The 14,443-nt window shown below is 47.8% G+C and overlaps 2 protein-coding genes across 9 annotated transcripts in view; one reads left to right on the plus strand and one right to left on the minus strand.

Annotated features, from left to right (window-relative positions):
* ARHGEF2 (Rho/Rac guanine nucleotide exchange factor 2) overlaps positions 1 to 3,379 on the plus strand; it is a 109,900-nt gene extending 106,521 nt beyond the window's left edge. For all 8 annotated transcript variants that reach the window (XM_081175432.1, XM_081175435.1, XM_081175434.1 and 5 more), the window contains one exon: positions 773 to 3,379. In XM_081175432.1, coding sequence (XP_081031558.1) covers positions 773 to 858 — 86 coding nt within the window. In that variant the 3' untranslated portion in view covers positions 859 to 3,379. The remainder of the gene's footprint in view (positions 1 to 772) is intronic.
* Positions 3,380 to 9,715: 6,336 nt separating this feature from the next.
* RXFP4 (relaxin family peptide/INSL5 receptor 4) lies at positions 9,716 to 13,000 on the minus strand. The gene has a single exon (XM_081174402.1). It carries the CDS (start codon positions 11,890 to 11,892, stop codon positions 10,552 to 10,554), a length of 1,341 nt encoding a protein of 446 aa, XP_081030528.1. The 5' UTR covers positions 11,893 to 13,000; the 3' UTR covers positions 9,716 to 10,551.
* Between the last annotated feature and the right edge of the window lie 1,443 nt (positions 13,001 to 14,443).

A 14,443-nucleotide genomic window follows, 5' to 3' on the forward strand; every position in this document is an offset into this window, starting at 1 on the left:
TCAGCTTTACAGTGACTTTTTTTCTCTGCATGGCTTATTTTTATATACACCACTTAGAAATGCTAATTATTAAGTGGCATATAAATGCCTTAAATAAAATCAAATAAAAGAGGGATTTGCTTTTAAATGGAACAGCAGTCAAGGGTAGGTCTTCATTGGCATGGCCAGCCAAGTATCCTGTTGCATAAGCTGGTATAATCTTTTGTAGGTACCTTTTCATCATGGTCCTGTAGCTTTTTTCCCTTACCCTTTGAGCACTTATTTATTTACTTACCTGATTATTTTCCATATCTGTACATATGTCCATCGGTATATGTTCTTTGGGTGGCCCTGCACAGAGCAACAAATAAAATACAATAATTAAGATACAAGGTTCTGTCTTGGACCTGGTGTTGTCCCACATCTCTATAAATGACATGGACGAAGGAATGCTCATCAGATTTGCAGCTGATACCAAACTGAGAGATTTCCCCTCCCTCTCAAGGTATCAATGCTCTTTGCCCTAGTAATGTAGACTGTGCAGTATTGAGTTTGGACATGTGTGAATATTACATTTTGAGGTTCTAGATTCAGATTCTAAACATTCAGCCAAATTTGCACGCAGATAAAGATCGGATGCGAACGTCCAGGTGTAAGAGCCAAGTTGTCTCTGCAGAAAAGACCCGCATTCTACAGTCGATCTGCTTTTTCTTTACCGATTTTGATCTTCATTAACGGCCGTTATCCACCACTGCCTTTTGAGATAACAAGGTCTTTTTTGCCTGGTTTCCAGATTTCCAGAGGATGCAGGACATCCCGGAGGAGGCTGAGAACACCCAGGAACTGAATGTCGGAGACAGCGGCTCCTCAGAGAGCTAGATGGTGTGGCAGGGTGGGGTTACGTTGGGGTACCGCTGCCCCCAACCAAACTCCAGGTTTCCTCCAATCAAAGCCATGCCTGGAACTTCAGGGACTTGGAAAGGCCACACCAAGCTAACTTTGGAGTGGGCTGTGGGCGGGTAAGAGGGGAGGGGGTAGCGGGAAACCACGCACTGAGAGTGGGGAGAGGTGCCGGGAACTGGGTCAGAGCTCCCCCCTGGGGACCGCCGCTTGATCTGTGGCCTTGATCATTCCTCATTGATGGGCAATGGGGCAGGGGGAGGACCACCTTCTTATTGCCCCACAGGGCGTCTTCTTCAATTCAGATTGCGGGGAGGGCGGGGAATGACCCGGAGAGTTCGGGTGCCATGAATACCTGGGATGTGGCTGATTCCGAACCCCACCCCACCTCTGTTTAGTTGAACTTTATTTATTTTGGGAATGGGTGGAGCCTGCCCCCCTCTCCTTACAAAGAATAAGTTTTAAATTATTCTTTATTTTATTTTATTGCTTCTCCATGGGTCTCTGTGCACAGGGCAAGAAGTAGTGTTTTCTGCTTTCCTGGCCAACCTCTGCATCTTGAGAAGGGGAAGGAGGAAGGTCTGTCAACCCAAGACAGTCCATATGAGACCACAGAATTCTTACACTGCATGTGTCCCAGCACCAGGTTTGTGTGCCTGGTGTCCTTGGAGTTGTGGATTTAACCCCTCATCAGGGATTCCCCCCCCCCCCGGTCCCACACACTTTGAATCCAGTATTTTATCTGGATAAGACACACTCTACCTACCCCGCTTCCCATTCTCTCTCTGTCTCTCTCACACACAAATCTGCTACCAAGACAGGCATTCCTCTCTCCCTGTGACACACAGCACAAAGAACAAACTTTCTAATGCCTCTTTAAAGGAACACTCTACATTACAAATTGGCAAACCGGTTGCACATACACCGGTTGCAGGTTCCACACACACACACACACACCCAGTTTCAGGGTTCATAGTTGTGGCAGGAAACAAAGTGCTTCAGTAGTAAATGGTTGCACCCTGCCAAGGACCTTCAGTTCCAGAGAATGTTGACCCAAGTGCTAAAACAGGGGAACTTCCTTTGGGGAATACATCCAGAAGCCCCTGATTTATCTTTATAATGATTCAAGCTGCTAAAGCTCAACAATTCATCGCTCCGAGACAGGCCTCGGGAAGGAAGGCTGGTTAACGCAATTGCAGTTTGCAGGAGACTGAGATATTGCAAACATCTGACAACTTGATACCTGCCAGATATTTTGGACTTCAATTCCCATCAGCCCCATGGTGCACAGGCTGGGAATTGTAGCCCAAAACACCCAGAGGGTATTGCACCCGCAAATTCTGCATTACAATATTGCGGCCCTTAACATTCCAAGCAGAGCCTCTGCTGCTTTGTAGAAATATGTCGACACACTGCCTCCTAGAGGACAGTATATGGAACGACTGCCTCTCAGATTCTAAATTTTGCCCTAAAGCTACTCAAAATGATGAGGAGGACATTTGGGGAGCAGACATGATTCCTCCTGGCTGCCCAACCAGGCTTGCCGTGTTATTGGAGGGAGAATTTTTCCCAAGTTATGGTGTTACCTATAGTTTGCAGGTAATGAAGACTGGGCCCTGCTGTATATTGGGGGAGGGGCAGTGGAAATTTTATTTTTAACTCAGTCTAGTGACTTCCTTTCTGTACCAAAGCTAGGGATTCTTCTTTACAGATATCTGTCGGGAGGGGGGGAGATTTAATCCAGGGATTATTATTTTTTAAAGAAGTCCCAGAGCTAGCTTGATTAGGCTGCAGCTCTAGACTTTACACCATAACACACTCCACTGAAACAAGCAGGGATTTCAACCCAATTTGATGACCCATGGAGAGTTAGCCCTAGAGCAGATTACACAGCAGAAAATTTTCTGCCCAAGGTGAATACGATTTGAAAGGAGTGGTTACGGAGTTTGTAAATGAGCTGCCTTTTCTTCCCCATCTTATAAAAATAAAATTGCATGCACACCTCAAAATCCCTGAACTATTTCAGGGAGAGGTATGTATGTACGTATCCAGTGTGGAAAAGCCATTTTGGATAACACAAGTTTTGATACAGTAAAATGCTTCTCCCTCCTCAAATGCTGCGTTTCTGATGGCAAATACATCCTCCCCCATCTCTAGAAGTAAAACTCAATGGATGTTCTCTCCCCGCACCCCACTCCCATTTTTCCAAAACATCTTAGAAAAAGATACATTGGGTTGTTTTTTTTTTTTGTAAAGGTAATTTAAAAAAATTAAATCCTGCTGTGCTGACCAATAACACCTCTTAATAGAAAACATTAAAGAAGAGGGAGTGATCGCTACAAAGGACTTTTTGTTTTTAAATTAATTCTCAAGACTGATTTTTATAAATATATATATATATTATATGACGAGAAAAAAATGGTTTATTGTTTCCTGTTGATTTAACTTGTAAACCGAAAGGAGAAAAAAAAAGGCTAATTAAAGAAGTCAAAACCAAGAATGTCTCGACTTTGATGGGGGCTGAGTTTGGGGCGGGGGGAGGGATTAAGATGGCAATTTCATCCAAGACCAAGACATAAGAAAGAAGAGCCCTGCTGGATGAGGCCAATGACCCATCTAGTCCAACACCCTGTTCTCACAGTGGCCAATGGGAAACCAGCAAGCAGGACCTGAGCACAAGAGCAAATCTGCCTTTTCCAGCAACTGGGATTCAGAAGCATTGCTCCCTCTAACTGTGGAGACACAGCAGAGCCACTTGGGCTAGTAGCCGCCAGGAGTTGCCAGGTGCTGATCCACACCCTTCTGGAAGCACCTGCAGAAAGGGACCCTGATACAGCTTGCCTTCATAGATGCGCTTCCACCCTCCTAATACATAAAGCGCTATATCTGCTTTCCGGTCAGCCCAAGGCGTGGTTGCAGCCAAGGTGAATACAGCAAGCCCTAAAGTGCTTTCAACAGTGTATAGCGGGGGGAGCAGGGTTCAAAATGATCCTTGGTTTGGGATTGCGGGTGTTTCAGGCTAGGAATGTTTCCGCTTTCATCCAGGCGCCCTAAAGATATTTTGGACTATAGCTCTCGTCAGTCCTTGTCAGCACAGCCATTTTGGGCTGCAACAGGCTGGGGCCGGTGGGAACTGTAGTTTGAAAGATCTGGAGGGCAGCTGGTGGGCAGAAACAGTCTGAATGCCTGGACCAGGGATAAAGTCTCCAAGTCGATCCTTCCTGACGGTTATATTTCCGTAGGTTTGCTAGGTTCCTGGCCTTCAATCTGGCTTTGTATGTTACAATTGTAGAACAGATGTTAGCCTGACAGCAACTATTAATCTTATGGGGCCCAAAGGCCTGCCTGAATAAGCCCAATCTAGTTGCATACATATTTGACTAGTCGCCCAAGAATGTGGATGGTGGTAGGTGCGAATTCAAAAAAATCGAATTTCCCGTTCAAAGTGGCAGGCAGGTACACTGGATCCCAAACCTGCTATCTCGAATCAACCTGTTAAATCAGTTGCTTTAAAGTAGAAAAATAAGCAGAAGTTGGAAAGAGGTTGGTTGGGGTGTGTTTGTTTGTACAGAAGGGATGAACGGAGAGATAATATAGAAGACCAGTGCCCGGGTGATTGCAAAGATAAAGGGCACCGTTTTCCATGTTTGTCAGAGAGAAAGAGGAAATTAAATGCTACATCAAACAAAAGTAAGGGAGGAAAGCAAGAAGCGGGCAGGTAATTAGAATAACCAAGTTACTCTTGATTGCTGGTAGCAATTTGCTGCTAATTAGGCCAGGCCAGTTGGAAGCTGGGAGTTGGGCCATTTGTATCTTGAGGAACAGCTTTTGGTCATGATGTTGCGAAGCAATTTGCCTCATCTGGAGAGGGCTCATTTGGGTTGATATAGTTGTACTACAATTTTGATGATAATAATAAAAGTTGATCTCCACCTGCCTGTCCCTGACTCTGGGTTGGGGAAGATGTGCCATTGAATGTCCAATTGTAGAGTTGGAAGGGATCCCAAAGGTCTAGTCCAGGGATGTTCAACCGCTCGATTGCGATCCACCGGTCAATCGCAGGGCATTCCTGGTCAATTGCGTAATTCTTAAATTATCCCACCAAAAGAAAAGAAAAAAAGGGAAAAAGCTCAACAACTTTGCTGAAGCCTCCCCAGAATAAGCTCGACAACCTTTGTCAATCCAATGAGTAGATCACTGCCAGTGCTTTTATAGTGGGAGTAGATCGCAGTCTCTTGGGAATTGGACATCCCTGGTCTAGTCCAACCCCCCAGCAATGAAGGAACCACAGCTAAATTGGAGAGGGGGAGTTTGGAATAATGAAAAAGCCCAGCCTAAAAATCAAAGGGGAAAAAGAATCTGGGACACAAGCAGGATTCACCCCAGGAGCCTAGTCTCTGAGGCAGCTGAAGAGTGAGATCTCTGGTGGACTTTCCTTGTGCCTAATACATGTTTTTAAAAAAACGAGGAGCTGACTCCACCCAGAGCACAAACACAGCACAGACTGTGGAAATGGAAAATGTGCGGCTGGTGTTTTCTCAAGAAATCTCTGCTGCCCCGCCTTTTGACTCCTGTAATTTAATTTCTCTAAACAGGAAGCCCGGATTTGCATTTATTGTGTTTGCTCCAAACTTTATTACCGTGATTTCTCTCCTGTGATGGATCTTTGTCACGACCTTCTCTGGACTGCTCCATACACAACACAGGTTGTGGGCAGCTTATTCGAGGGATCTGCTTCTGTTTCCCTTTCTCCTTGAGGTCCCTTAGGCAGCATGTCCACACCACCACAGCTCAACGCTGCCCAGTCTCTGCCTGCCTTGCAAAGAACATGAGGCATGAACCCAGAAGTTCTGGATTCAAATCTCACCTCAGCTGGTGACTCAGATATTAAAAACTCCCATGAAAATTAAAAATCATGGATCATGATTGTACTTTTTATCCAAAGAGAGAGTGGGGCCACCACATTGTCCCAGCGCCACATCGTCAACACAGCAACCCTGTGGGGCAGGCTAGACTAAGAGGCAGCAGTCTGGCCAAGGTGTCCCAGTCAGCTTTTCTGACATAAAGGAATTGAACCTGGCTGTTGTGGCAGCCTCTGCTGAAGTGAAGTGTTGAACAGGGTAATAATTAAACTGATTTAAACTGTGAAAAAGGCAAACAAAGGGCAAAAGCGACCCCAAAAGAGCACTTGCATTGTGTTTTTATGTGTTAAATGATATTCAGTGCCAGTTTTAACAGGGTTATTTATTTAAAATAACACACACACACGGAGCATAATTTATTAGTATCACTTTTAATTTATGCCATGTGTCACCCTGGTTCCTGCACTAAGAGAAAGGCAGGATGCAAATAAATAAAGGAAAGGTTGTGTGTGTGTGTGTGTGTGTGTGTGTGTGTGTGTGTGTGTATTACATTTATACCCCAGCTTTCCTCCAGGGAGCTTAAGGCGGTCTACATACATATCCCCCACCTTCCCCACAAAAAAAACAACAGCCCTGTGAGGTAGGTTAGGCTAAGAGGCAGTGACTGGCCTTCGATGTCACCCAGTGAGCTTTGTGGCTGAGTGGTGGATTTGAACCCTGGTCTCCCAGGTCCTAGTCCAGCATTTTAACCGCTACACCACACTGCACAGTTTCTTGTTGCAGAGAGAATGAAGTACTTGCATTTACATCAGGGTGAATGGGTGGGTGGGTGACAGAGGAAAAGAGAGAAGTCAGGGTTAATTCAAGGTGGCCCCATGCAGGTCTTCCATATTCACATCAGACATGGCTGGACAGCAGGTAATGGACTCCCGTTGGAGCCTTGAGGCTTCTGCTCCACGTGCAGAGCAGAGACGGTGGGGAGCAGCCCTTCTTGTTGGTGGAAGGAAAAGTTATGGCTCCCCACCCCTCCAAGGAACGTCTCTGGCCCATTCCCAGGGATCGCGTTACCTTTTGATAACAGCGTTTCAGGCCAATAAATCTTGAACTCAAAACAGCCCATAAATCTGAAGTTCAGGCGTGGTTTTGATGTCTACCATCATCCAAGGCAAATGTCCGTGGGGCAGCAGGATCTCCCCTTCTGCCTGGCTGCAGTTCATAAACAAATGTTTATATACTGATTGCATTTCCAGCCCACCTTTTTCTCCAAAGAGCTCAAGGAGGTGTGCGTGATTCGCTCTCTCTTCCTCGTTTAACCCCCACAACAACCCTGTGAGGTAGGTTAGGCCAAAAAGCAGTGACTGGCCTTCAAGGTCACCCAGTGAGCTTTCTGGCCAAGTGGGGGATTTGAATCCTGGTCTCTCCCAGGTTGGAGTCCCAGCGCTCCAACCACTATGTCATGCTGCCTCTTGAAGACAGTGAGACTGTCTGGATAGGAAGGCTTCCTTCTTGGGTCCCTTTGCTCCTCTCCTCACCATCTGCCCCTTCTCCCTGCAAAAGTGCCTTTTTTAACGCTGCTCCCTCCTCCAAAATGTGTTGAGCACCACTGCACAGATACAGGAAGAAGAACACCCATTGAAAACTGTGGGGGTCTTACCTGGAAGCCCATTGGAAGCAGTGGGATGAGTATCAATTTTCATGGCAAGGCTTCATTGAAATAAATGCAAACTTGAATACGGAATGTGATGAAAACTTGACATGTTAAGATCTCATTTCAGTCACTTGCTTAGAATAAGAAAGTGGAAAGTTCCCGACACATAGGCTTTTGAATTGTTCTTGGTGCTGAAGGTGCTAACCCTGCTTTACTAATATGTAATTAATAAGAGAATATTCTGGAGGTCAAGGGGACAAGAAACCTGTTTTCGTCTCCGTTGGAGATTCTTATACCCTCCCGGCATTCCTTGAATCCTGTGCCAGGCCCCGAATGGAGATACAGGCTGGGTATTTTTTGATGCCAACGACTGTGTGTGCATTCTGCCAATAAATGTGCTGGCTCAACTCTGCCCCAAATCATATTTAACGTTAAAGCGCATTTCCTGCAGCACTGATTTATGTACCGCCACAAAAGTTCAAAATTCGAATTCATACCCCACCAAGTGAAAACTCTTTTTAAAAAAAGCAGAGGAACCCCACAGCTGTTCTTGCGTGGTGGGGCAGACATTTGCCAACCTGGTGCCCTCCAGCTGTTTGGGAATGCAGCTCCTATGAGCCCCTGAAGGGCTCCAGGTTGGGAAAAGTCCATGGAGGGGCTAAGAAAGACCCTCTAGACCATGGGTAGGCAAACTAAGGCCTGGGGGCCGAATCCGGCCCAATCGCTTTCTCAATCCGGCTCATGGACAGTCCAGGAATCAGTGTGTTTTTACATGAGTAGAATGTGTGCTTTTATTTAACATGCATCTCTGGGTTATTTGTGGGGCATAGGAACTCATTCATTTTTCCCCTTTAAAATATAGTCTGGCCCCCCACAAGGTCTGAGGGACAGTGGACCGGCCCCCTGTTGAAAAAGTTTGCTGACCCCTGCTCTAGACTGAGAGTCTGGAGAGCTTTTGCTACAGCAGACAATATGGGGTTAGCTGGACCCATGGGTGTAGGCAGGGGGGACAGCTGCCCCCCATCAAGTAAATAACTTAAAAAACTAACTGAATAATTGTGTCACAAATAACTCGGTTCTGCGCCACTGCCCCCCAGCATAAAGCCTGGCTATGCCCAAAGCTGGACCAGTGGCCTCTCACTCAACAGAAGATAGAAACTTATATATGTATTTTAAACTTAGACCTTCCCCTTGTTTCTAAATCTCACCACAGCTTGCCCGGGACTCACTGGGAGAGAGGACTTGGAAAACATCCAACTCGGGACCTTAGCTCCGCTGTCTTTCAAATGGAATTTTATGGTTGTTGTGAGAGGTGAACATGGGAAGCAGCCTTATACCCAGTCAGTCCATCTAGCTTAGCATTGCCTACACTGACCGGCAGCAGCTCTCTGGAATTACAGACAGGATCTCTCCCAGCCGTACCTGGAAATGCCAGCAGGGACTGAACCTGGGACCTTCTGCATGCCAAGCAGCTGCTCTCCTGCTGAGCTGTGGCCCTTGGCCAGGGTGAAGTCAGGGCTCTTTCCATGGGACCAAATTAATGATTAACGGTGATAAAGAAAGGAAGAAGCTGCTTTGGAAATTAAAACCGCTGAGGGGAATGTGGAAGAAACACTTAAAGCTCTGAACCTGCTTTCTTGGGTGTAAGTTCTGTTGTGGGCTTGTTTCCAGGTAAATCTACCTGGGATCTGCCTCCAGGAGATAACTGAAGAGTCGGGAGGGAGGGGAGGGACGCCATTTGAGTATAATTGGTTCACTCCAAACAAGTTTAGCAGCATTCAATGGGCCTACACTGGAGTAAAGAAGTCCCCCCCCCCCGACTTGGAAGGGGTGTGTCAACTGTTCACCACAAAACCCTCTCAGTGACAAATGGAATAAATGGGTTTTTTAATTGATGGGAATAATTGAAATATACATTGTGAGGGAAAACTTTATAGCTGGCTGTTTCCCCAGTGTCAATGACAACCCCCCCCCCCGACCCAGCTGCTATTCAGGGAAATGTTTGGGTACCTCAGCTGGGCTTGTGTTTTTCTCTCCACAGCTCCACAGGAGTGTCAGGTGCCATTTAGATCAGGGAAATGGTGCAGTGGAAAGGGTTAAACAGCCCCCTCCCAGCTGCCACTCCTCAGGCCCCATCTGGCTTGAAATGACAACAATTTTAAAAGTCAGGACCTCTGATCACAGATTCCCCACATCCAGTTTTACTGCCCATGGTGGGAAGCATTATAATATTGTTGCCCGTCACCCCAATTTCTGAGCAGTGAGAGATTCTAGGGGTTCCAGGTTTTGTGTTTCCTTTGGAAATGAGGCACAGAAGAGACTGTGGTGTCTTTAGAATATATGGTTTATTTACACATATACAGCCTGAGCCTAGATGGAGGGGATCACAAGACCCGAAAAGGGTCTTGTTTCTCCCATAGCCGCAACCTTGGCTTCATACAGAAATCAAAAATTGCACTCAAACATTTCTTTGACTCCATCTTGCTGCATTCCTTTTAGGTCACATCACTGCAACTCAACTCTAAACTCAGGCTTTGGCCTAACAATTTCCAAGCTGCTGTCTCACACAGACACCCTTTGTTTCTCTAAATGGCCCATCACCCAGGCTATCAACTCATCACAGAAAACTAGCCTGGCTTATATTTTAACAAGGGTTAGAAGGATCTCTGACATTCAGCTTACTTCCTCCCCTTGCAAACTCATAAGAATCTCTTTGGCCAATTTCTGGCATGAAATGCTACAGAATGAGGAATTTGACATAACTAATCTGGCCATAGATGATGACCCTGGGGTGGGATCTCAAGGTATCTTTCTGACCTCCATTTCTCATGATTAGTTCTAAGCAGGTAGGTGCAGGGGCTCAATCCTGCCTAACTATCATAGAAGTCCTTTCCTTTAACCACAGATGCATAGCAACAAGAAACGCCCTCTGCATATGGTCAAGGGAGCTCATAGGTGCCAAGGCTGAGCACTGGCCACAGATCCTTGGGGGGGGGGTCAGTTCTGTAGACCCCCAGCTCAAAGAAGCCCCCTCTAGTTCTATGATAACAAAACTTTTCTGTCAGGTCAGAAAATGATCACGAACCGGTTTTGCTCGGCATCCAGGAATCTTTGCCCCGGGGTCCTTCAGTAATTCAAGTGTTTCCTCCAACTTGCAGAGGGTCACATGAGCATTTCTACCCCAGGGATCAACTCCACTTCGGTGACTGCGTTTGGCTCCTTGGCTCTCGGCTCCAAGATGGTGGAGAGGGTAGAGTCTTCCTTCTCTTCACTGTGAGAGATCTTGCTGGGGTTCCGAGACGGGCTATGGGGCAGAGCCACCAACACGCCGTCCTCCCAAGTCTTGCGGGAGGAAAAGTACTGGTAGGAAGAAGCCGCAGAAGAGAGCCTCTGGAAGATCTCCTTTGTGGCTTCCCGGAACTCCTGGCGCATCAAGCAGTAAAGCACAGGATTCAGGCAACTGCTGCTGTGAGCCAAGCAGGTAGCCAGGGGGAAGATGTAATTGTGGAGGAAGTAAAAGGCGTCCCCCCGGGACACCACTTCGAATTGGACCAGAGCCCCCCAAAGAGTGATTGCCTGTTTGGGGAGCCAGCAGACAAAGAAACATCCGACCACCAACTGGACGGTGGTGGCAACCTGGTTCTGCCGGTTCAGATTGCTGCCTTGGATTTGGTGGGCCTTGAGGAGCTTCAGGAGGAGGAGGTAAGAGGTCAAGATGACCACCAGGGGGACCACGAAGGTGAACACTACCTTCTGGAGGTGGTAGACGCCCAAGAGACGAGTGGTGGGGAACTTGTAGAAGCACAGTTTCATGCCGCCGTATTCCACCACTTTCGTGTAGATTGGTACAGGCACGGTGGCCACCAGAGCCAAGGCCCAGAGAGCCACAGTGATGCATTGAGCCACGCGGGGGGTCATCCTCGACCCGTCCTTGAGGGCCGAAGCCACGGACCAGTAACGCGTGACACTCATGGCGGTCAGCAAGAACACGTTGGCGTGGACGCTGAGGGTGGTGAGGGAGGGGACAGCCTTGCACATGGCCTGCCCAAAGGGCCACTTGTAGTCCAAGGCGATCTCTGTGGCCCAGAAGGGAAGCGTCAAAGAGAGCTGGAAGTCAGCCACTGCTAAGCCAAAGACGAAAATGTTGATGACCGGGGTGGGCCTGCCCTTGTGGGTCCAGATCAAGTACATCACGAGCCCATTCCCCAGGAGTCCTACTGAGCAGACCACCGAATAGATGAAAGCGATGAACATTTGCAAGCCAAACGAGATGTCTGGCGATGAGGTCAAGGCACTGCCATCCCCCACGAGGTCGAAACCTCCCGTCAACGACCAGTTCCCAATTCTGGGATCCACGAGGCTGCTGTTCTGCTCAGGCTCCCGGAGTCCGCTTGCTTGCATATTTGAGATTGGCTGAAATCCTGCGTTGCAGCCGTGGCTGGGACCCCAGCGCCGGTCAGGCGTGGCACTTGCTGCTTCTCTCACAGCTGGAGAAAACGTCATCCGTCAAAACCTGCCGAAAACTCTGACTGATTGCCATGGCTTGTTTGCATAGCCAGAGCAGAAAGGAGCCGGCCGTCGAATCCTCCTAGGCTGCAAAGGTTGGTTTGCGCGGCGGGGAAGCTTGCAAAGTAGCCTTGAAGAACCCAAAGTCCATTCTTCCAGAGCCTCCCGGACTCAGGAGACGAAGAGAGCAAGTGGTTGAGGTCCCAGGTCCTTCAGTCTTCCCCTTTGAGAAACAGGGGACTTCATTGGCATCAATGCCTCTCTCTCCCCGAGTCCAGGCTGGTGTCTGTCCCTTCCTTCCTTAGGGAAATGAGAAAAAAGGATTAATTGGCAGAGCTGAGAATGTTCTAACCACGCCTTGTGTGATGGTGGACAGCCCCTCATTTAGATGGGGTGGGGCAGGGTTTCTCTTGGAGGAGGAGGAGGGCGGGGAGTAGAAAGTCCTGGCCTCTCTTCACGTGGGGTTGTTTGAACTCTTTGCTCGGTTATTTATCTTCTCTGGCACACCAAGCTTTATTTGTGATGCAAACCAGCAGCATACACAGAGGGAACTTTGAGTCAGGCCTGACGTGGCTGGCAGGACCCTGGACAAGAAGCAATGCATTCTGGGAAACCTCTGCTGCTCTTATGAAGGGGCTTTGCAGAGAGACCGCTTCCCAAGGAGAAAGGAGAAAGCTGCATTATCCCTCAGCCCTGCTTGGATGCTGGGGGGGGGGGGGGCTTGCAACAAAATCGCCTGAGAGAAGAATGGGCCTAGCTGAGTCTCTGCAGAGGGCCTCTGGGCTACCACTGAGTAGCCTCAGTTTCCCTCACACATGTGAGATATTCACAAGCTGACTTAGACTCGCCACTTCTGGGGGTGGGCGTTAATCAAAATGTAAGCCCGGTGTTGTTTCTGGTGGTTAAGAGCATATTCTAATGGAACAAGGAGACTTGTCATTGGGTCTGCCTACCAAGGCTTTTGTGTAGCTGTGAGTAGGAGGAATTGTGTCAGGCGAAGCTTTCATTGCCTCTCATACAGGGAAGAGATGAGAACTGCACTGAAGACACCGTCAAATGTGGTGTTGTAGTTAAAGTATTGGACTAGGACCTAGGAAAGTCCAGGGTTCAAGTGCCCTTGAGCTCAGTCACTGCCTCTCAGCCTAACCTACCTCACAGGGTTGTTGTGGGGATTAAATGAGGAGGGGGAGACTAATGTACACCATCTTGGAACCCTTACAATCTTAGCAAAAAGCTAAGATGGGTGGATTTGGGAGCATTTGATAAGCAAAGGGCTGGAGTCCTATAAACGCTTCCTCCAGCCACCCAAGTTGGGTGTTAGCAGGGAACTGGTTCACCATTTTCTTTGCGACATTTAGCTCTGCTGAAAGAATTGCCTCTGGCTGTGATGCTCCTGACAGATAATCTGCCGCAGACGCCTCCAGTGCATTCCAGCCAGGAGGAGATGGTGCTTTTGTGCTTGTTTCGGAGGGCGGGCTGTGCATATGCCACAACTGAAACTGCAGCATGTGGATAGACTTCCAGAGAAGCCCCCGTAGCTTAAAAAAAAGAAGTAAAGAAAACCAAGTTCCTAGTCCCTATGGTGACGAGCAAGGCATGCTTGAAAAATGCATTGGAGAAGCGTTTTCATAACATTCAAGCATCCAAGGGGTACCTGAATGAAGTTGTCTGTCATTAAGTGGGGAGAAAGAGTGCCCTCCTTTCAGGGAAGACTTTAGCATATGCACCACCGGGGTGCAAAGATCCACCCTGCGCCCCCAAAATTAGTTTAGCCCCCAATTAATTTTTATTATGCTTATGTCAGACACCACACTTGCGCCTTATCTCTTGTTTACAAAAGAAGGGAGGAAAAATAACCATTTTTTTTTATTTGTTCATTTAGCGCCGCCATTATGAATGACAAGCGCCGCCGCTGGCACAGCGCAGGGCATCTTTGGTAAATGAGCATACAAAGTCGAAAGTCCTTTAGGGAATCAGTAGGTATACATTTCAGTAATACCTAGATATATATATGTATTTTGTTTTTCTAGCTTGATCAAAATTATTTATTATTTCATAACAGATAGATAATTAAGAGCTTAGGCGCTTCACCGGCAGGCGCCAGGCATCCCCCAGAATTTGGCGCCCGGGTGCCCCGCACCCCTTGCACCCCCGGGGAAAGATGGCCCTGTCTGCATTTCTCATTGCTTCACCCCACAAGGCAAAATAAACACATATATTTAGATGCATACTGCCTGGCTTTTGAGATCTCGGCACAGAATTTGCCAAAGCTTTAGACCAGGGGTAGTCAACCTTTTTATACCCACCGCCCACTCATGCATCTTTCTTGATGGTAAAATTTTCTTACCGTCCACCAGTGCTCGATGGAAGGAGGAGTCAGCTTGTGCCGTAGAACCCCCTACCGCCCACCTAGAATCCTGAAACACCCCCTAGTGGGCGGTAGGGAGCAAGCTCACAACCCCTGCTTTAGACAATTGCAACCTGCAACAGAATGTTGCAGCATATCCTCCCCCTAGCCGGAGTGCTAGGTCTCAGCCAGCCAATCAGA

Source organism: Podarcis bocagei (assembly GCF_964188305.1).
Source record: "Podarcis bocagei genome assembly, chromosome: 16".
Classification (NCBI taxonomy): Eukaryota; Metazoa; Chordata; class Lepidosauria; order Squamata; family Lacertidae; genus Podarcis; species Podarcis bocagei.

Bases quoted from the DNA above. Each gene is read 5' to 3' on its own strand.
- RXFP4 (XM_081174402.1), bottom strand. From the start codon at position 11,892: ATGACGTTTTCTCCAGCTGTGAGAGAAGCAGCAAGTGCCACGCCTGAC.